The sequence below is a fragment of the Dinoponera quadriceps genome, unplaced genomic scaffold, assembly GCF_001313825.1.
Source record: "Dinoponera quadriceps isolate SergipeBrazil2010 unplaced genomic scaffold, ASM131382v1 scaffold657, whole genome shotgun sequence".
Classification (NCBI taxonomy): Eukaryota; Metazoa; Arthropoda; class Insecta; order Hymenoptera; family Formicidae; genus Dinoponera; species Dinoponera quadriceps.
This window is the reverse complement of record NW_014554751.1, coordinates 43,562-66,019: the sequence shown is the minus strand read 5'-3', so window position 1 is coordinate 66,019 and position 22,458 is coordinate 43,562. Positions and strand designations below refer to the sequence as shown.

Sequence of the window (22,458 nt, the reverse complement as noted above, 5' to 3'; positions counted from 1 at the left end):
TCGTTTTAACTTGGGAAATTTTTTCTTAAATTTTGCTTAACATCTATTTGAAACACTATATTTAGTCGAGTAATGTTACTTCAACGAAACTTTAACGCTTCCTCTGTTCCTGCGTCTCTAGGTCGCGGTAAACGGAAATTGGACAATGTGGATATTTCGGCCGGCAAGAAGTCTCGAATAGATCAGGACCTGTCCGCTATAGAGGCATCGACGATGGCCGTCATCACCATTGACGAGACACCGACACCAGAGGATCCGCTCCGGAAATCGGAACTATACAAGGCATTGAAACAGCCTATATCAGATATCAAAGGCATGAATTCTGCCTCTGGTAAGGGGAAGAGGGAGTCCAAAGTCGCGGAAGCCTCCACGATCGCGCTACAATTGGAGTCTACCAGATCGTCGTGCGACGTCATGCAGGACTCGCCAAAACCGTCCACTAGTCGAGCGGCCATGGGTTCGGCGATGGCATTGGACTCGAAAGACGGTGAACAACAAAAGAGACCGGTCATGGAGATCGTTTCTGAGAAAATACAGAAGACGACAGCGAAGCAGCAAGCTGAGAATAAAGGTAGGATCTCGTCGGATGTGCCGAGAACATCCGAGATCAAAGAAATACCTACACCACCCGGACCCTCGAACTGGTTGACGCCAACGTCGAAGAAGCAAGTGGATGCGGGCCTCAGGAGCGGCGAAACGGTATCGACGGTGCAAGTGATCGACGAGGAGACGAGGATGAGCGCCGAGTCCGGCTCCAGGTCGCAGACACCAGCTAGGAATATACCAGCGCCTGGTATGCACTCTTTTTCACATGAATATCATTGCTTTATATACATGAATAAAGAATTATGTATTATATATACACATATATGTAAATATAAAGATAGATATATATAAAGAAGAATATATATATATATATATACATTTATATGAACAATATTAAAATATATAAATATGTACGATATTGATAATGATGATAGCACCATTATTATTGATATCGTAATTTAATGGCAGGAAAGTCACTTGTCGTCTTAAATGTTTGCTTTATATATTAACATACACATATATACAATACAAAAGTTTTCTGTTAAAATAGGTATTTCAATACGATTCTCCATTATTTGTTACAATTTGTCAATATCAGAAATAATGTACTTGATTTCCTGCAATTTAACTATATCATTGTTTTGAAATGTCTCAGCTTTGATACATGATCATGCTAAAAATTACCGGTTATATCCTATTAATAATGTTCGTTGATAAATAGAAATAATATCAACATTGTCAGTTTAAGTAAATATATTTCTATCCTCATCATTGAACAGCTGAGTCGGTTGACTTGGGTATATTGGTACACATCCAACTCTAAGGGGACTAAAAATAGACCTTTTCTTGTAGCATAAGATGTCTCTCAAGTGACTTAATACGAAATTGTTGTAATGACGTGCTGAAATGCGAGACGATTGCACACCGATTCTTTTATTTGCAATATGTGTCGTGATTATGCTGTGCCTGGCAGCGCTAAAAACGCTCGTACTGATTCGTATATCGTTTATAAATATTTATTAACAACACATATTTGTGATTTTCGAGTCCAATGTATGTGATTTTTAAAGATAAGTGTGTAATATGAGTGAGTACGGTGTAATATTTTTTTATTGAAGTTTCTTCGATAAAGAATATTTGTCACGCTTAGAATTCAGCGAACGTGGACCAAGAGAGAATAATGAAAAATTATCAAGAATATGATAATTTAGGTAATTTGTTAACGACATCAATGAAGTACGAATTTCCTGTTTTTGACTGTTTGTGAACAATATCCTGTTTGTGAACAATAATCTAATAATTTTGATATAAAAGTATACTTACTTAGAAAGTACAATGTCTGAAGTCGGAATATAAGATGTCTTTAAGATATTTTTAAGACATCTTAGATGCGTCGAAACATAAGACATTTCAAAGACGTCTTATGTCCCGATTTTAGATACTGTACTGTCTGACAAGGCAAACAAATAAAAGATCATCTATTTATTTTATATAAGGCGTACTTGAAACATTTCTAATTTCCATACATTGATTAATATATGCTTATACCAAGGATGTGTTGGTTATGTTTACGTAGAAATTAATTTTTGGCAATCGGCATTACAGTCTCAGAGACAACGATAAATGAAGAATCTCAAGGTAGTGTCCTGAGTACAGCTACGACGGAATCCGAAAAGGTCAAAGTCAAGAATCGAAGGATGGAAATCAACTTCGATCCTGACGAGGGACCTTTTACTGTTGATAAAATAGCGGAGTACGAATGGCCATTGGAGAGGAAAGGTGAAACCTTCATGATACAGGAGCAGATATCTCAGTATCTCGGCGTGAAATCTTTTAAGCGTAAATATCCTGACCTCAAGCGCAGAATGGTCGATATGGAGGAGAGAAATTATCTGAGGGAAAATAGACTAGTCAGCGAAGCGATGTGTGACATGGGTAAAGTCCGTTGTCTTTTTATGAGTCTTAGAAAAAAAGGAAAGAATATAACTTCAGTCGTGTTGTAGAAACATTCCTCGATTCGATTACCACGCATTCATCTCATCACGCTGTATTGTTATAGGACTAACTGCAGTGTGCAGTTCAGAAGTGCTGGACGTGATGTGCAGTGACTTTCCGGATCAGTACGAGGAATATCGTAAGCATATGCGTGAGAAACAGGTAAAGGAACATTCCAAGAAGCAGAAGGAGCTGACAGCCGCGGCGAACGCGGAGAGGAACAGAATAGATCTCGCGGAAATGGCGGTGCAATCCGCGATGACGTGGAACGCTAACCTGAACAAAGCCCGCAAGGAGAACCGCAAGTACTGCTTAGATCTGCAGACTTTTACGATTCACGTGCCAAAGAAGCCACAAAAAATCGATCCGGAACACAAAACAAGTCATTATCCGGTTGCCCTGATACCGGGCCAGTATACCGATTATTATCGGGAATATACGTCGGCGGAACTGAGGTACTATCCCCTCAACACCGTCCTGTACGGACCTACACGGCCTAACGAACGCAAACTCGACAGTCAGTCGGAAGGATCTCAAAGCGACAGCGATAGTGAATCGTCTTCCGATGACTCTAGGTTAGTGACGATGTCACGAAGTTTTGTAATCCTTCTTTTTAACCGATTTTTGAAAATTGATTTCTTTCACGTTGAAATGCGCTAGCAATTTCTAAAGTATAAACAATTGAATTAATTTTAGAGTTTTTATTTTTGGTTCTTCTTTCTCAGCTATCTATGTTCCTATTTCCCCTTTCTTTCTCTTCCCTTTCTTTCTTTCTTTATTTTTGACTAATTCGTCAGGATACAATAATGTTTAAAACATAGATTATCTTATGTGAATATAGTTCATCATCTAGTGAAGGCACACAAGATACGGAAGGATCTCAATCGACCATGGACGATGTTGACATGGAGATAGTCACTCAAAAAGACGACGTAAAATTGAAATGCAAGATGTGTCTTAAGATTCTGAATAAACACAATAAAAATGAAATATTAATACAATGTGGCACTTGCAATGGAAACGGTAAAGATCGTGCGTTACATACGATTGCTTTTTTTCTAGAATCAATTAAGATAATTTACTAAATGGTGATGTTGTGCTTTCAGTTCATCCATCTTGTATAGATTTAACTCTGGATATGGTTCCTCACATTCAATCGTACGCTTGGCAATGCACCGATTGTAAAACGTGCGCGCAATGTCACGATCCCGCGGATGAGGATAAAATGCTCTTCTGTGATATGTGCGATCGAGGGTAAGTCACGCACACACATGCACAGTAGAAATGTGGGGATTAAGGATATTTCATGTGAAATCGAATCAAATTTTATTTTTTATTTTCAAATCCGATTCGAATCAACGAAATTTCGCCCAAATCGAATAATTGAAACATAACTTTTAATTAACAAGATAATCATTGAATTCAACATGCAGGCAGTGAGAGAAAACTTTGGTATGAGAGAGATAATATCGATCATGTGGTATGTCAACTCATAAAAAAAATAAAATATGTGTATATTTAGATATTTAGAAAATAAAATTGATATTGATGAGATATTTCTTACTTAGGGTGGCAGTAATTGAAACAGTCAGATGAAAGATCGTAAATCAGTTGTACTAATGTACTTTGAAGAACGTTGACATTATCGACCGTTTACAATTAATATAGAAATTGAATGATTTTAGAAATATAGTTTAATAAAAATATACAATATATTACGCCTCGTAGATATATGTGTACATCTACGAGATTTACATCAAAATAATTATACATTCTAAAATTAATAGTGTGATATATGCTAAAGGAGGAGGGTCAATAAGGCCGTTTTTGTGCCTCCTCCCGATTTCCATTAAACAATTTTTTTTTGTATTATATGATCATTAGGAATGGCAAAAATAATTATTAGATGAGAAAAACTTGACCCATAAAGCCATAATTAGTTATTAGTCTAGATATATCACTATAACACCTAATCTTTTTCATGACTAATAAGTGAACTAATAAAATATTATCGTTTATTATATTACTCTGTTATCATATTAATGTCAGTTTAGATCACAATATCTATCATCGTCAAGGTGAATACAGCTTATGGTGAAAAAATGTATATTTTAATTACTCTTGACATATGAGTATTCATAAAATGATGAGGCTCACAAATAGATGATCACTATTAGTTGCTTGTAGATTTAAGCCTCTAGACCAAGTTTCTTAAAATGTCAATGTGTAGTTGACACATCATATAGTAAAAAATAATTTTTTTTTATTATGAGCTGTATTCACCTTCACTTTAGGGACGATAGATATTGTGGTCTAAACTGATGTTAATATGATAGCTGAACGATATAATAAACGAACATGTTTTAGTTTAGTTCACTTAATATGTTTTAGTTTAGTTCATTTAGTCATGAAAAAGGCTTAGGTATCATAGTGATATATCTAGACTAATAATTAATTATGGCTTTATGAATCGAGTTTTGTTTCTTATCCCATGATTATTTTTAACATTCCTAATGATCATATAATACAAAAAAAAATTGTTTAATGGAAATCAGGAGGAGGCACAAAAACGACTTTACTGACCTTCCTCTGATATTTATATTAATACGTTTGCTGCCAACTACGAATATACTCATAATTGATATATGAACCTTACAAGCCAGCTACGAATATACTCGTATATCGATTACCGACCTCCTATGCCAAGTACGAGTTAATCCGTAGTATAAGCACGTTAATTTGGACCCTTATGAATAAAGCAGAGACCCCTTCTGGTGGCTTGGTAGAACAAACTATGCTCGAGGAACGTGGCAGCGAACGTGTTAAATGATTAAAAATTATCACTAATATCAGCATTTTTCAATCACTCACAAATTTGATATCATGAAAATTTATTTAAACACGAAAACTTTAATAGTATCTCTCTTACCGATATCTTGAATTACTGCTCTTAATATTTTGTTATGAGTATCTTTTGTTAAGAGTATATTTTGTTAAGAGTATCTTTTATTAAGAGTATAGCGAATTTTTCAAGTCATGCCAATTCCTGTAAGGCTGGACGTCTTTAACAGTACTTCGTTAGTGCTAATATGCGTGATTCGTATTCGAATCTTCGCGATTTGAAATTCTCGAATTTTGTCAAATTCGATTCGAATTCGAGTTGTCTCTAACGCACACGCACGTGCGCGAAATCGAATTAAAGGATAAAACCACTTTAGAAATTTCGGAAAATCTAAATTTTTTGGCTTTAAAGACATTAGGGTCTTAAAAATAAGAAGTAATAAGTTTTATAACGAGGAAAAATTTTTAAAGTCAGTTTTGAGTGACTTTTGTGCAGCGCGCTTTCTCGAGCAGAAATGTATCTAGATTATGTATGAAGATTAGATTTTAAGACTAGTAGCTAGATAGTAATGACTAGATAAGTTTTTTAACCAGTCACTAGCTCATGACTAGCTAAATATTCCTAATCAATCTTTAATTTTCTAGCCGCTATCTAATTTTCTAGCTGCTATCTAATCATTAGATAGAAACTATAATAGTAGATGGCGTTGTCTTTTTTAAAATATACAGTCTAGCTATTATCTCGCCATTAGCAGGATTATATTAGCACATCGAAATTATGGTTATGTTACAATGTCAAATTCTGTCTAGTCACTAACTAGTATCAATGTGCTGTAAATCCTACATAGACAGTGTCTAGACAAAAAAGATTACACAGTAACGACATTGAAAATCATCAATATATCTTGAATAGAAATTGAGTATCGGGATTGTTCAGTAAGTATTAATTACTAATTACATAGACAAGTAGGTGAAAAAAATTACATACGTGATAGAAAACTATCGTTCTTAATCAATCTTTAAATATTCTTAACCATATATCTGTTATCTAATCGTTAAATTGAAAATATGATAGTAAATATGACGCTGTTTTTTCTAAAACATACAGTCTAGCTATTATCTCGCCACTAGCAGAATTATATTAATCCGCACATCGAAATGATGGTTATATTATAATATCAAACTCTGTATAGTAATTATTTAGTTGCAACATATTATTAATCCTAAATCTCGAAATTAGATGTCAGAACTGTCTAACCATTAGATAGTAAATTTGGGTATAGACAATGATGTAAAATACAAATTTACTATCTAGTAGGTAGACAATTCTGATATTCAATTTCTATTCAGAGTTGCTATGTTGCTACTAGACAGTTACTAGACGGAGTTTGATATTCAATTTCCATTAAGGATTTACCGAGTTTTCTATCTCGTTACTGTGTAAGTTTTTCGTTTAACCATGAGATAGAACTGCGCTGAGTAAAGTATATGTAGCTAATATAAAACATTTATTAGCGACTATGACAGTGGTCTAACGTAAAGTGGGCGACTCAAAAGCCAGAGATCTCAAGTTTAAGTCCAGCAGAGAAAAACGAAATTTTTCCATAGAATTGGATATAATACGTAATCAAGAAGAATTTCAAGAACCAAGCTACATTGGATCACTTCTTGAGAGAAAAAAAATAAATCAAAACTCTGATTTAAGAAAATTATCCAGCCACTAGAAGAAATCCGTGATACAGAAGTTCTAAGATAAGAAAGCTATTTAGGGATTAGATATTCCTGATATAGAGAAAAAGTGAAAGAGAAATCAACGAAAAGAAAAATAAATTTTTCTATTTTATTATATCTAACTACTAGCTAATTCTTCTATTACATTCACTAGGAGAAATGAGCGTTATATTTTTGGCTAGTGGCTACCTGAGATTTTTCGTCTAATGACTGTACTATTTTTTGTCTAGATATTAGCTAATTTTTCTACATATTTTTGTCTAGCTATTAGCTAATTTTTCTACAGTCATCAGAAGAAGTGAGCGTTATATTCCGAGCTAATGGTTAGCTAGTACTACTAGCTAGTAGCGATGTAAATCCCAACTTTTCTGTCATGACTAGACAATTACTAGATTCAATTTCTACTCGGGACTGTGCCGACTTAGGAGTCGACAGTTTCGGCGCGCCGCGCAGCCAGTCAACTCCACAGATACTTTCTACAGTATGTGGTACTACTACGTATTAGTACGGCGCTAGTAGTCTATATTATTTCAAAAATAATAACGTGGCTTCAGTGCAACCGTCGAAATCATGCCGCTTGGATATAATAAGACACTTTGTTTTCTGTTTAGAATATTCGTGAATATTTTGCTTCAATTTTTTATTTCGAACTTTTTAACGATCATGAGTGAAAAGAGAAAGGTATATGCTGGAAGAAAGACTAATACTACAGCTACAAAAAGGAGTAAAATATCAAATAGATGTCCGCAGAATCGATACGAAAAGGAAGAAATTCCAGAACACGTCTGCTCAAAAGTTTAACACATCTAGGAACAACTATGAAATAGAAGTGAATAATGAAATCGGGTATCGTTTGATAAACTTTCTCACTGTTTTTGCTGTTATTGCTGAAGTGGTTGTGTGTAAAAAGTGAGGAAAAGACATAAAATTTAGTGAAGCAAGTGCGGCTTGGGCTTCAAAATTATTGTTTCTTGCAAAAAATGTGGACAAACTGCTGTGCCTAACTGTTTTTATGTCAATTATGGATACGAAGTTAACCGTTGCATAGTTTGCATGGTATACTTAAATTTTGTACTTTTATAGATCTTCCGCTGCCGGTTTTTCAATGATTTTATGATAAAATTATTGCAAACCTCGCTACAGCTACAGCAGCAGTTCGTTTGAAATGCACAAAAAGAGCAGCTGAAGAATAAAAGAGACTTTCTGAAGAAAATGCAGGTCGATGGTCTTATTGTTTCCGGTGACAGATCATGATGGAAAAAAGGATTTTCGTTTTTGTATGGATTAGTGACTCTTATCGGTTGACACACAGGAAAAGTCATCGACATCGTAATAAAATCTAAGTACTGTAAATCCTATGAATTTTGGAGTAAGAAAGAAGGTACAGCTAACTACGATGAATGGGTGGAGACGCATTCAAATGAATGACAAATCAATTATGATGGCTCATTTAGTAAGATGGAAGTTGATTCCGTGATCGAGATATTTCAGCGCTCCGAAACCCTTTACAATGCTAAATACGCTAATTATATCGGCGATGGTAATAGCAAGACCTTCAAAGGAGTTTTAGGTGTTAATCCCTACGAAAATTTTACAGTAAAAAAGAAAGAGTGCATAGATCACACGCAGAAGAGGGGGACGCGTTTGCGAAAAAAAAATCCGAAGGGACTCGGCGGTAAGGGTGAATTTACCGGTAAATTGATTGATGAATTATCAATTTACTATGACTTAGCTATTCGTCGCAATCCTGACTCTATCGAGAAGATGAGAAACGATATATGGGCGACATTATTTTATAAACTTTCAACTGATGCGCAGCCGCAGCATAAGAAATGCCCGGAAGGCGAGCAATCATGGTGCTCGTGATAACGAACAAAAGCTTCCAATACATTATATGAATACGTGCAACCACCTCTTCGCCCAAATGTTTTTGCAGCTATTAAGCCTGTATATGAAGACTTAAGCAGCGATGATTTGCTAAATCGTTGCCTTGGAGAGTACACACAAAACAATAACTAAAGTTATAATAATTGTGTGCATGGCTCCAAAAGCATTCTCGAGCGGCAAAACATTACTTGATATCTCCGCAGATATTGCCACTTACCATTTTAATGATGGATTTAATAATCTAATGGCAAAAATACAAGTATTAGGAGTTGATGTGGATCCAAATTGTTATAACTTCTGTGTAGAAGCTGACGCGCGCCGCGTCAAATTTACAGAACGCAAGATGTCTGATGCCGCAAAAGATGCTCGGAGAGCTTCTAAATCGTCAGAGAAAGAAGAAGAGGAAGCTAATTTGGACCTGGAAGGGCAATTTTATGGAACAGGTATCGCAGAGTGAAAGTACATTGCAAATTTCTTGTGTTAAATAGAAAAAAAAGTTACCGAAAAACTTGAAATGCGTTTTTCTTGAATTCACGTTTTTCAAATCGGCTAGCAGCATAACTCAAACAATTTTTATCCGATTGACTTGAAATTTTAAGGGCATCTTCTTAAATAGATTCTCTAAAGAAGTACATAGGATTTTATAATTACTTTAACATTTTTTGTTATAAACAAATTTATACGAAATTTTTAGTCAAAAAATGAAATTCTTTCTTTATAGCTCCACTTTTACAAATCATCATATTTTTTTCATTTCCCTACGTACTTCTAAAGAAAATCTTATCTAGTTTCTGAAAATTTTTAGTTTTTTGTTCTAGGTGCGACTGTTCAAGAAATCTGCTGTTAGCCGCGAAGGATCTCAAAAAAAGTGACTGCGCACGAGAGGCTGTGCACTCGCCATTTTGGATAAAAAAAATTTTTTAAGAAGATCATTTTACACCCTTTAATATTTGTAGAATAAAGGCCTTAAAAGAGATTTTCGTTTGATTTATTTGTTACCTCAAAAACATCGTTAAAAATCAGGCTTTTTTGTTTCTAAAGTGGTTTTACCTTTTAATTGATTAATTGATCGGGACGAAAATTTCGAATGGATAATATAACTGGCTAACCTTGTATGATTTTGTCTACAGGTACCATATTTATTGTGTCGGCTTACGACGTGTACCACAAGGGAGGTGGCATTGTCAAGAATGCGCCGTGTGCGCAAACTGCGGCTCGAGAGAGCCCGGTGGTGCTAATTCTGATAGAAACAGCGTCGCGCAATGGCAACACGAGTATAAGAAGGGCGAGAAAAATACCCGAGTATATGTCTCTACACTCTGCATACCGTGTTCAAAGTGAGTACACCTTTAAATGGTCATCGCCTCATATATGCTGAAACACGATTGTTTCGAACTATGTTGGGCTTCACAGTTGCTTTAATGATTTTCATCGCTCACACTATAACACTTTATCGACATCCTTTCTTCTTCATTTTGTCTTTTGTTATAGATCTCGACACTCACAGTTTTTGTCTCTCTATCTTATCATTTAGCTATCAGTTAATGTTATTATTAATTAAGAACCACTTAGAGCAGTAAATTCGATCAAATTGTAAATATTTCGATTTATCTTTAATTAACATATATCATATACATATATATAATTAAAATAGAAATTTTAGAATGAATTTATGTTTTTCTGTATATTTTATAATTAAATACGTAACATTACTGTGCGTATAGAGCCTCAGACCTACAGTGCTATCCTGAAAGGTCTTGGGATGTTATATATTAACGGCTAAATGACTTGATGAGAAGTGTATTATCGTGTGAAATATCATTAAATCCCTCTACTGCGTGCTAAGCACTGCTAACATAATATTCCCTTTTACCTGAATTCACTAACCACATGATCTTTATGCGATAACAAGGCTGTGGCGAAAGGGTCGTTATTGCCCACACTGCAGCCGCTGTCATACCGCCCAAAGGCTCGACCTGGAACCGAATCTAGTGCATTGCAGCGCATGCGACAAGTATCTGCACTTAGGTATCGACCCCAAATTTCATATGATTCTGTGAATTAATCGCGATAGAAAGGAAAGAGCTAATTAGAGCCTGGGCGTAAATTCTTGTGAATTTTTGCAAAATATATACGGAAACGCATAAGAGGCTCGCCGAAATGGCTCTTCGATGGCTGCTTTGACAGGCAGATTATGTATAAATGTAAGAAATGTTGATCTTCAATTGAACCCTCGTGATCTATCAAAGAGGATTTAAAGCGGATCTTTTCCAATAGTTTGGAAAAGAAACTGCTTTACTTACAATTATTCTAAGCCTTTACGCGCTCATATAACTACGTTTAGACTGTAATTGGCCCTTTTTACTGTAACTTAAGACCAAAGAGCTTTCTTTCATTTATTCTGTTCTGTCAGTTAACACTTGGAGCGTCACGTGCACGGATCCATGTCAAGGACGTACGCTGAAACGCCGCACGCACGCACGCACGCACGCACGCACGCACGCACGCACGCACGCACGCACGCACGCACGCACGCATACGCACGCACGCACGCATACGCACGTACGCACGCACGCGCGCGCGCGCGCGAATTCATGTATGTAGCGTGCTTGTATTTTAACAGGCAAAAGTCTTAGTAATTATTACATAGGATCCGTATATAATTAGCTTCAATTAACGAAACTCTTGTCGTTGGAAGCTGAGCACACAGATTCATGTAGTAGTTTTCTTTCTCCTCTTTCTCCTAATTAGAGATTGTACTATATATTCATGGGCATTTTATTGTTCGACTCTCTCGACACTCAAAGTGTTAATTCCGTTGCATGTTATGATATAGGAGCATTTGCACGTGCGACCGAATATTATTTAATCATCGCCATCTTAGATAAACCATATCTGAATTATTTATTACTTAATACCTCACACAACATGTATGTCTGAAAGACGTCTTATTGTCTCAAAGACGTCTTTACAACGTCTTGATGTTTTCTAGGACGCATATATATACATTATACTATCTTTTCTATCTTCTTATTTCCTCGCAATATAACAATTATAGATTTTAGTAAATGTCATGATATGTAAAGATATATTCAAGTATTGAAAAAATAATTAACTCCACTATGGTGATTATTTCCACGATAGCATGGTTCGATATATTTCGAAAATTCCCAGACAACACAATGTCCAAAATTGGACATCTTAAAGACGTCTTTTATCACGACATCTTAAACACGACTTTAAGACGTCTAAAAGACATCTCATGTCTCGATTTTAGATATTTGTGCTGTCTGGGTTGTTTTAAGCCGAGAAAATTTTTCTCAAACTAAAACAAAAATTCATCCAAAATCTGGAGATTTCTAATAGATGTCTTATATTGTGATAGATATTTAATATTTGTAGTGAACATATAAATATAAATTTAAACTTGTTATTAATTAAAATAATGTTTGTTCTTCAGCATTAAAAATTCTTCTGAGAAATTCTTGTTAGGCACGCAATGTGTATCGTAATCGTATGTGTATCTTTTCAGATTGCGTGGAGACCAAGGGAACAGCGTTTGATAAGAAAAATTATCTGTGTGACTTCTGTACACTGTCGAATCGTCAGCAAGTGGCAAAACCTATGTCACCGAAGATACTCAAAACGTGAACGTATCATTACGTAAAAATGGGGAGACCAATGAGAGATGTATAATAACGATTAGAAAGAGCGAAATGTAATTATATTATATATTAAGCAGTATATATAGCTCATTTTTATCAGACGACTATATTTACAATTGAGAATGCACGTGAGATTTTCTCCTCAAGTACTTCATATGAGTGCATCATGTTGTATATAGTTACAATATCAGTAATTTAACTCATGACACTAAATTTTTACTATGTGTACGTTCAAGTTAAATATAATGAATAATCTCGTGAAACCATTATACAAAATGGAATACATCAATTGCATCAAAAGTTATGCACATTCGACTTTTAATTCTTTCGCAAATTTGGAGTTAATTTTTGTACTTCGAAGCTGATGGAACATACAATTTTCTTCTCAATGTTAAATATCATGAACATGATGTTAAATATCAAATGAAAATTAAGCATTTTTTATTCAGAATATGTAGGTGATTTGGAAAATCTGTAGGGTAGTTTATGTTTTAAGAATCTACGATCTTTATCTTTCATCTGATAGTACTAACAGAACGAAATTTCATAATCTAGTGACCTCAGATACAACATTTTAAGTTTACAATTCTAACGGACGCTGAAAATCCAATTGCAATTTTTTTTACAATTCATCTTACTATTTATACTCTGCGAAATATATAAACAAAGTATCATCACTACAAAGACTGCAAAATGTTTTTTTAAACTACCGATTTTACTCGCGTTCTTTGCTTCGAATTGCCAGTTCTGCTATTTCCGGAAGGAGATGTGTGTGTACAGTTTAGAGAAGGGAAACGAATAAAGAACGAAACTAAGCGTCGTTTTTCTTAAAAATATATATCACTTTCTTTTTTATTCTCTTCTTTTCATGACATAATCCTCGGATTAGTGCTTTTGTTGCGAGAGTTAGATGCGGATTAACATTCTCTTCTTTCCCCTGTTTTTACATACGTATCGTGACGCAGTATCCACATTTTGAACAGTGCGCTCCATTCTCTTTCACACACACACACACGCGCGCGCGCACACATATACAACATACATACACGCACACATTCTCTCTCTCTCTCTCTCTCTCTTCTCTGTCAATCAATTTTTTCGCTGGAGATTGATTACAATATATTTATAAGATCGTGTTAGATTATGTTGCATTATGTACACACAGGATATACGGCAATTGCGGCCGTTAAAAAAATGAGCAAGTTGTTGCAAAATATAAACTTTGGCATGTCGTTGCATCAACCTTGTATATCAGTGTCAAAGTAGTCTCGTTAATTTGCACTGTAACGCGCCTGTACAGGATACTTCTTTAAAGCAACAATGACATACGCGCAAAAGGTGTGGAGTCGCCGCGCAGCATCTCGCTAAGTGAAATACATAGCTCTTGCAGATCCTTCCCCCTCCTTCTTTTTTTGTATTCTTCTTCGCCTCTATAAATCGCACTATTTCTTCTTCGGCGAAGAAACGATCAGGCGGCGATGCACGATTAATGATCGCAACGTTACCGATAACGTAATCGTGAGAATGAGAAATACTGTCGAGGGGAAGAACGCGATGTATGTGTGCTTCTCGTTCTTTGTCGCGTTGCAATTGTACCGTAATTAAAAAGCGCACGTCTCCTTGCTATAAACGCCCATGCGTGAGGTGTTACGTCGCGATTTCTTCCCCTCGATGTGCTTCCTTTCCTGTTCCCTCCTTTTCCATTTCTTTCTCGTCTAGTTTCTTTAAAATTCGAGTTGAATGTCGAGTGCTGCTAATAAAGTGGTCGTGCGCGATTCGACTTGCTCGGAGAAACGTCACACACACAATTAGAACATTCCTCCGCACGTGGATTATACAACACCGTTAAAAGTAAAACATACTTTGAGCAAAGAGATAAAGATAAAACAAAATGAAACGTAGCGTAACAACAATACGAGTCGTACGCACGTACGTGTATTTTTTCTTCTTTTCACTAACGTGCAATCGCGTTGTTGAAGAGCACTTACGCACTATAACAGGACGGGTTCATAGTTCAGAATTGCACCTGTCCCGCCATTGACTAGTAGTCGGTATACAAGCTAATACAAGGGTCTGTTCTTTCCAGCTGCACTGCCCAGACTTTTCCTACGTATCAAAAACGCGAAACACGTGTAATCCCTAGAATCTGATGGAAACGATAGAAAAGAATTGCGAGAAACGAAACCAGAGTACAGCTGAAAAGAGCAGCGACGCAGCTACGTTATCGGGAAATATTGAGCGAGCAGTAAGGGTATTCCGTATTTCTCGTTAACGTTATATTCGCCGATGTTTTCAAGTATCGAGAAGTATTGCTCATGATAATTAAACGAGAAGCACGGTTGATCGATACAATTTTGTTACACTGTGAGTGGTTAAAATTATAGGTAAAATTATCATAATCATTATACTAATCTAGATAACATTACCGATGATATGCTATAAAACATATAATACATGCACCAAGGATTCTACAGGATCACAGCCGGTGAGTCGATATAAGATCATCGAATCCTGTGGAATTTTTGGTTCTCAATTTTCCTTGTCTCCTAACTTAACTTAAAAATTTTCATTTTCTTTTTCTTTTTTTTTTACCGAATTTTTAGTATTTTTTTAACTTTTTTTTTTAACAGACACACTACCAACAAGTATCGCGTTAATACGGAATACTGCTACTGCCACGTCAAGATCGTCGACTCACGTACGAAACGCGAGGAAGTACTCGGATACCGATACATAAAGCAAAATAGTATCGAGAACAGCGAACCGTTTCGACCACGACCAAGTTCCCCCTTATTATGCGCACACAGGAAAACTTAATGGTGCGTACTTTGGTGCCGTTGTAACGCCGTTTTTCACCATTCGTCACATTCAATCCCGTCGCAACTGTCGAACTAATCGAACAGTGGTGGCTGTGAAAAAGACATGTAGGCGAAGTCGTGCTCTCAAAAAGAGGACATATCCGAAATTTCCATCTCTCGATTCTCTGTTCATATGAACAATGGCTTTTCTAAGTATCTTGGTGGATAAAGTTGTAAAAATTTCACATCTCGTGTATTCTCAGCGAGGTTTTCGAAGCGTTAAATTTGTTATTTTCTTTCTCGCTTCTCAAGTCTCTCTCTCTCGGTCTGTCGATTATCGTAACTTTGAAACACGCAAATCTCTTTCTCAGCTTCTTGCGTTTTTGGGAATACAGGTATACAATCGTATGTATTTTATTCAACTTATTCCTATGTATCGAACGTTTTCTTGAAATCAGCAAACGATAAAATACATGAACAATGTGGAAGTGTATCTCCTCTTACAAAATAGCATATCTGCTCGCTTTTTCTCAGTCACCGCTACGATTACGTCCGAACGACGGGAACGAATTGCCGAGAGATTTACCACACAGATTCAAATCCCTGTGCGACTTTATCCTAAATGCGCGCTTCAATCCTGACGAATAATTGACAATGTAAAAAAACAATTTGAGTATTTACTCGTGTCTAATGCCACATATAGACAAGAAAGTGTTGAAATTGTGTAAGTGAGTAGCCGGTACAATAGTAATCACTAAATTCGCTGTAGAAAACTTAGACAGGACACTGTGGACGAGGTTCGGGCCCGGCGAGCTGCCAACCTTATAAAATACTCGCAGGTTACACGTCGGATTCGCGCTCTGCGAGCCTTTCGTAAGCTTGCATAAAACGTACTCAAACGCTTCCATCAGTTCGTTCTCAGTCAGTTCCGTGGATGGCAAACATGCCTCTGTAGCTATATTGCCAGTCGAATTGGACGAACCTGTTGAAAAAGAAATAGAGGAAAGTTTCGTTACCGTTTCGAAATTCTCGGTACTTCGGAAATATTCCTTTTTTAGCATTTGTCAAATATTTGCGGTGAATATCTCGTCGAAATGATTTTTTTGGGGAGGGGAGAGGGGATACGACTTATCGAGTGGACAAATGATTCACCGGGAGAAACTTACGGGTACACATGTAACACACAATCGCTGAAACGGTGTTTTCGTAATTCCACCTACGCCTAATGGCCACCTTAAAATTGCCCACGCATCTTCCCGTTTCTTCGTCTACAATCAGGACATTATTTATATTACACATAACGATTCATTGAGAGAGTCGTACCTAGCAAACATAATGTAACTTGTTGTGATTTCCTATTCAACAATGTAATAATATTATTTACACGCATATAACACGCGTTATATAGCAGTTACATTGCTGAGTAAGAAATTATAACAAGTATATTATATGTTACATTATGTTTGTTAGGTAATGACTGTATAATCGGTATGATCTCCACCTTGTAAACCCCTTCTACATAGCTCGCAGAACACAAGACGCAGGTCATAAGTACAGACGACGATCACAGCTCCTTGCATTTGCTAATCGTCATCTTACGTTTGCGTTTGCAACCTGTGTCTTGCGTTCTGCGAACTATGTGAGCTAGGGGCTTTACACATGAGTGGTCGGAAAGTTTTATATTTTATCTCTTACGTACATTCAAATCTCCTGTTATCTCTGTGAGCCCAAACGCACCATTCGACCTGAGCACCACGCGGCAGATTTGGTACGACGATGTAATCTACGATGGCGTTGTTTGATCTCTTCTCCCATTCCTTTCTTGCGTCTGCTATGTAACTGGGATGCGTCAGGAAGCAGATGCCCTGTACTATGTCTCTGAGATGTGTGTTCGCGTCCATGGCCTTAAGAATACGATCGATGTGTCTCATCGTTAGGCGGCACTGCCGTTTAATATTCAAGTCTAGAAGAGTCATGTTGCCAGGCACCAAAGGTATCTGCCCAGCGACCGATATAATATCGCCCACCTGTTGAAGATCAATTTTCTCACTTCGATAGCTATTTCCTTTCTTCATTCGCGAAACTTCATTACTCGCTTTACTATTTGCTCAATCCGCCACTTAGAATTGAACAGTGACCTCTCAGACAACATAATGTCTAAAATCGGGACATCAGATTACCCATAAGTACATCTGATGTCCCGATTTTAGATATTGGCTACCTTCAGCAGAGAAAGTAGCTTTGCAACTGCTGCCAAATTCGTGAATCTGTACGCTCTTAGACTCAACCAAGATTAAGAGCACAGACCATGTGATGATGTGGCAGCCGTGTGGGCGCTCATAACAAAGGGCGAGTGTTCTCGAGAGGGTTAAAAGGTTCAGGGCCCGATAACTGAAGAATAGATTACCACGATTTGAGTTCCGTTTGCGGGACTCGGCGGTGCATGGTCTGACCTAATGGTGACCCCGAGCTTCCGGACTGACAAAGGAAAAAGGCGGAAGACAGCGCGGGAGAGGGACGTGGCGAGTCAAGAGCACCGAAGATGAACGAAGGAGCGCCGACAAGACTAGCCGAAGAAGGACACGGTGAGCCCCTCCATAAATATTATTAGGTTAGTTGCCGATGAACGCCGATACCGACCCTGCTTTGATTACAGTTGCCGAAGAAGCGGAGACCGATGATACCGCGGTCCCGGAGTTAGCGAGAACACCAAGAGTCCCTGGGTAAAAACTACTGGAGAGATCCGCAAGGCAGATGCAGGCGAGAGAGCGAGCGGCAAGCGGAAGCTAGCGCAAGGAGCGAGGAAGCTCCGAAAAACTCCAGAAACGGCCGAGGAAGAGAGGCCCTAATATGATCGGCAAGTTGCGCGGACTTCACTTCGTTGGTGGTATGCACCGTAACAGTAGCAAATTTGACGAGCAGTTGAAAGAGAGAGAGAGAGAGAGAAGCTATCGAGTCAATAAGGTAGCCAGCAGGAGGTACTATGAGAGCAGCACGAATTATGTAAGGTTATCCATTCGCACCTATTTCCGTAAATATTAAATCCGGGGTGGGGTCGACCGACGGATATTCCTTTTGGTGATTATGAGAATATTTAGTGTCAGATATCGAATCGATCTGCCGGAGCCATACGCGGATCTCCATCGTAGCCGAATGAGTTAATGTTTAGAGTTTAGTCGCCGCAACTCGGAGTAGGACTCACAAAGAAGGGCTGGCGTGGCGGAGCGATCGAGACCTCCCTCATTTTGATGATAATTGGCGTTTATGTAATTATGTTTTGCGGAGGGAGGTCTCGGAACTGCCGTCGAAGCCGTGCTCCCGATCATCCTCACACCCGCATCGTGAGGAAGTGGAATCCGCGTACCGAACAGTGAGTTACTCATCAAGGTCTCGCTATCGAATAAAATAGCTACCGCCACGAAGTCAATTTGCGTTGAGAACTGACAACTTTTGTTACAAAATAGCATATCTGCTCGTTTTTTTTCAGTCACCGCTACGATTACGTCCGAGCGACGGTCCGATTACAGTCCGACCAATAAATTTCATTGTTATCGTTACAAGATAGTAATTCTGTTTCCCGACGATTGATCTCCAAACCCTCTCCTTCTTCGACTTAAATTAACCCGAAAGCTGCCGGATCCGTTCGCTACCGAGTAGCGAGAAATATCGAGAGTTAGAATAGGAAATTTTGTGGACGCGAAACTATCGCATGGCGCCCAGAAACTTCGCGATAATTAGTGACAGCGAGTCGGAGCGGCTGTAATTGCGTAAGGAAAACTTGTCGCAACCAATCAGATTCACGAGTTTTATAATAGTTACAAAGCTGCTTTTTCTGTTGAACATAACCATTATATTGACTGGGCTTCTTCCTCCAAAAAATACAGAATTTTACTTACACGAACAGCTTGAGAGTACGGTCCGATATTAGCGGGTGCCCAGTGACTTATACTTTGAACGTGCATTGTGTGTCGTTTGTGGGCATTCTTGTCCCCGCACTCTTGGTTCTCCTTGTACGCCGTCGCATCTAGTACTATATGAACGTTCAAAGGACATTCTACGCATACACGAACCGGTGGATTCCTTTTACCCAACCAGGAGGTATATACCTCGTTTATAGCCTTGTAACTTGACATGTCTTTTATGTACAACGTTACCGCGACGATATCAGATATTCGCAGATTTTCGTCTTCAACTAATGCTGCAATTTAGACAAGGGATTGCGTGAACGAAAATTCTCTACAGGTATCTCGTATGCTTATTATATGAGTTATTATTGAATTGTTAGATGTACATAGGAATAACTGCTAATACCGAATAATTGCTAACCTAAAAAATACGTGATTAAGACATAAAGTTCACCTACTGCTTAATTTTCCCAGTGCCTCTTCTACGGAGGACGTGACGTCCGGACGTTTTCCAGCAATACCGCCGAACCAAAACCATCCCTTCTGATTTCTATTAACAGTCGGTGCGTCTGGATAATCCTCCTCTTCGTACAAAATCTCCATCGGGCTTGGTGGATTAAATGGACCTGTATATTTATATATACACGTATATAAACATTTTCAATGAGTTTTCTAATCTCTCTTTTTCGTTCTTTCTGTGTTCTATTTATTATAAATACCGGAATTCGATGTCTTCAGACTGTTGTTTCCGCACTCGTGCTCGTCATTTTCGTCATCTGACAAATTGCAGCCATCGTGTAGCACCGGACCAACTATTTCGGCGATATAATCTTGTGATGTTTTCATCGAGATAGTTTTCAATCTTTCCGCCAGATTCAACTGTTCCATACCGTTCTGCAAAGCAAAAAGATACTTTTTATCTTAATACCGTAAAAAATACATATCTCGAAATTATTTATATAATGTACAGAAGAATGACAACTTACATTTTTGTCTAGTAGACGAATCTTTGTAAAATTAAGGTATCCTACAGGTGCTATGTCGTCACATGTATGTACAATGCTCTCATACTCATCACTAAACCACAAAATAAAGATAAAATTAGAAATTGTTAATCATATTACATATGAAATGCAAGTACCGATTGTGTAACTCACAACGCAATGCTTTTTCCAAACAAAGGACAATCCAAAGTAAAGGTTTCGTATTCCCCACCTTCTCCGCATATGTTTACTCCATACTTTTCTTTCTGTAAACATAATATTTCTTATAGCTGTTCTGTTGGTATAAAAATACCAAAAATACTTAAAAATCTCAGAAGACGCGAAAATGAGAAATAGAGAAAATTAAATTATTAAGGATACGATATAGCATCAACTGATATGATAGAAAAATTGTGTGACTTACTATTCTGACAAGATGAGTTTGCATTTCGGATATAGATTTACCCAAATGCTTAGGTTCGAGACCCAATGCTGCAACTTTAATCAATACTGCATTAACAGAACTCTGTATCATCTCCATTAACAGCTCCTCCTGGTCCCGTCTCCATAAATATGATATGGAAATAAGACCTAAACGACTGCAGCTGAAAGAATATTCCAGATTTACTCGAATTTACAGTAAAATGGCAAAATTGACAACTCACTGATAAGTAAAATAAATAATGATTACACATTTTCTACACGAATTCGTTGGTAATCACTAAGAATAGCACCAGATGACACAGCCTCTATATTTTCGCGCTCCTAAAATATATGGATCGTTAGTATTCTTATATGGTTATTAGATATTGTGTGCCTATTCAGTAAGAAAGAAATCATTAACACAACATTATTATGATGTTTTATAATATGTAACATTTTCAAATATATATTTCTTAATGTTGCATATAATGTCATTGTTAACAATATTTGATCAAAACATTAAAAATAATATTTCTACACTATAATTTTAAGTTAATAAAATAATGCTTCTATACTATAATTTTAATTTAAGAACATAATATTATCAAGTAACAGTTTTAAAACATTTATAAAATATTATATCAAAATGTTTACAAAATTCACATAAAATTAATGTTTCAAAAGATTGATTTAACGTTTCTTGTTTACTAGGTACATGTAACAAACTTAATTTTTTTTACCTTTACTTTGCTCAACAGTCTAAAAAGGTCTTCGACTTCGTCATTTTCTGTAGGGCAATAATATTTCTCTTGCATTTTAGACCTACCAAATGTTGGTTCACGATACATAGGCAAGCCCATAGCTTTAGCGATGTATTCGACACCTTGGTAGCCTACCGTTTGGTACATGAACGAGTCTAAATCATCTAGAAACATTGTGTTACATTTATATCTGCACAATTTAATAAATCAATATAAATTGCCAGTCAAATATTTTAAAATTATCTATCTCGATACCTTTTCCAACAGGATACAAATTTGCTAAAGCCACAATTTCATGGCCAGCTGCTACACATTGCATCATGTTGAAACAAGAATCCTTGCCACCACTAACTAGCGCAACGACCCTCATCTTTTACAGATTGTGCTTGGATCTTTCTTGAGGGATAATTATGACTAAAATTAAAGCCGATTTATCTGTTTAGACAATCATCTGCAATAAAAGTAAACATATATAATATAGATATAAAAGTACGGCTGTGTAAGATTTATATCTTAAGAGTTGTAATTAAAAAAAAATATATAGTATACAATGTAATATTCATTGAATTTATTTAGATATAAATTATAATCATAACTATAATAGTAAAAATAATAATACTGCATTCATAAATATATAATTCTAAACTTTATATAAATATTGCAAAGAACCAAATAAAAGTATTACAAATTAATTTGATGTTCTATAATATTTTTTTTTTTCTTGCAAATGTACCTTACGTCATTGCACCTACATATACTATATATGTACTATTTACATTGACATAAACGGATGGCTATGATTTTATAATATTAAAATATCATACAACTATCAATAATAACAAACATCTCTACATGTATACAGTAAATAATTAACGAGCGTTATATATACATATATTAAAACGATAATTGGTGTTTATATATAT

General features: G+C 36.7%; 3 protein-coding genes across 4 annotated transcripts in view; 2 read left to right on the top strand and 1 right to left on the bottom strand.

Moving 5' to 3' along the window:
• Positions 1-13,503, top strand: part of LOC106741258 — a 22,180-nt gene extending 8,677 nt beyond the window's left edge. The window contains exons 3-10 of one of the 2 annotated variants that reach the window (XM_014613043.1): positions 122-793; positions 2,152-2,481; positions 2,606-3,116; positions 3,383-3,564; positions 3,648-3,795; positions 10,131-10,337; positions 10,913-11,028; positions 12,533-13,503. In XM_014613043.1, the coding sequence (XP_014468529.1) occupies positions 122-793; positions 2,152-2,481; positions 2,606-3,116; positions 3,383-3,564; positions 3,648-3,795; positions 10,131-10,337; positions 10,913-11,028; positions 12,533-12,651 (2,285 nt within the window). In that variant the 3' untranslated portion in view covers positions 12,652-13,503. The remainder of the gene's footprint in view (positions 1-121; positions 794-2,151; positions 2,482-2,605; positions 3,117-3,382; positions 3,565-3,647; positions 3,796-10,130; positions 10,338-10,912; positions 11,029-12,532) is intronic. The other variant, XM_014613044.1, reaches the window with a different exon arrangement.
• LOC106741260 lies at positions 9,149-9,897 on the top strand. Its single transcript, XM_014613047.1, has 2 exons — positions 9,149-9,443; positions 9,819-9,897. Exons 1-2 carry the CDS (start codon positions 9,152-9,154, stop codon positions 9,845-9,847), a joined length of 321 nt encoding a protein of 106 aa, XP_014468533.1. The 5' UTR covers positions 9,149-9,151; the 3' UTR covers positions 9,848-9,897.
• LOC106741259 (diphthine--ammonia ligase) overlaps positions 13,487-22,458 on the bottom strand; it is a 9,808-nt gene continuing 836 nt past the window's right edge. The window contains exons 2-13 of the mRNA XM_014613046.1: positions 21,791-21,986; positions 21,515-21,699; positions 21,043-21,116; positions 20,776-20,956; positions 20,526-20,617; positions 20,355-20,445; positions 20,088-20,262; positions 19,827-19,994; positions 19,360-19,661; positions 17,163-17,490; positions 16,630-16,731; positions 13,487-16,445 (exon numbers count right to left, since the gene is read on the bottom strand). Coding sequence (XP_014468532.1) covers positions 16,141-16,445; positions 16,630-16,731; positions 17,163-17,490; positions 19,360-19,661; positions 19,827-19,994; positions 20,088-20,262; positions 20,355-20,445; positions 20,526-20,617; positions 20,776-20,956; positions 21,043-21,116; positions 21,515-21,699; positions 21,791-21,905 — 2,118 coding nt within the window. The 5' untranslated portion in view covers positions 21,906-21,986 and the 3' untranslated portion in view covers positions 13,487-16,140. The remainder of the gene's footprint in view (positions 16,446-16,629; positions 16,732-17,162; positions 17,491-19,359; positions 19,662-19,826; positions 19,995-20,087; positions 20,263-20,354; positions 20,446-20,525; positions 20,618-20,775; positions 20,957-21,042; positions 21,117-21,514; positions 21,700-21,790; positions 21,987-22,458) is intronic.

Bases quoted from the DNA above. Each gene is read 5' to 3' on its own strand.
- LOC106741260 (XM_014613047.1), top strand. From the start codon at position 9,152: ATGGCTCCAAAAGCATTCTCGAGCGGCAAAACATTACTTGATATCTCC. The intron at 9,444-9,818 runs GTATCGCAGAGT...TTTTTGTTCTAG, and splicing joins AGGGCAATTTTATGGAACAG to GTGCGACTGTTCAAGAAATC.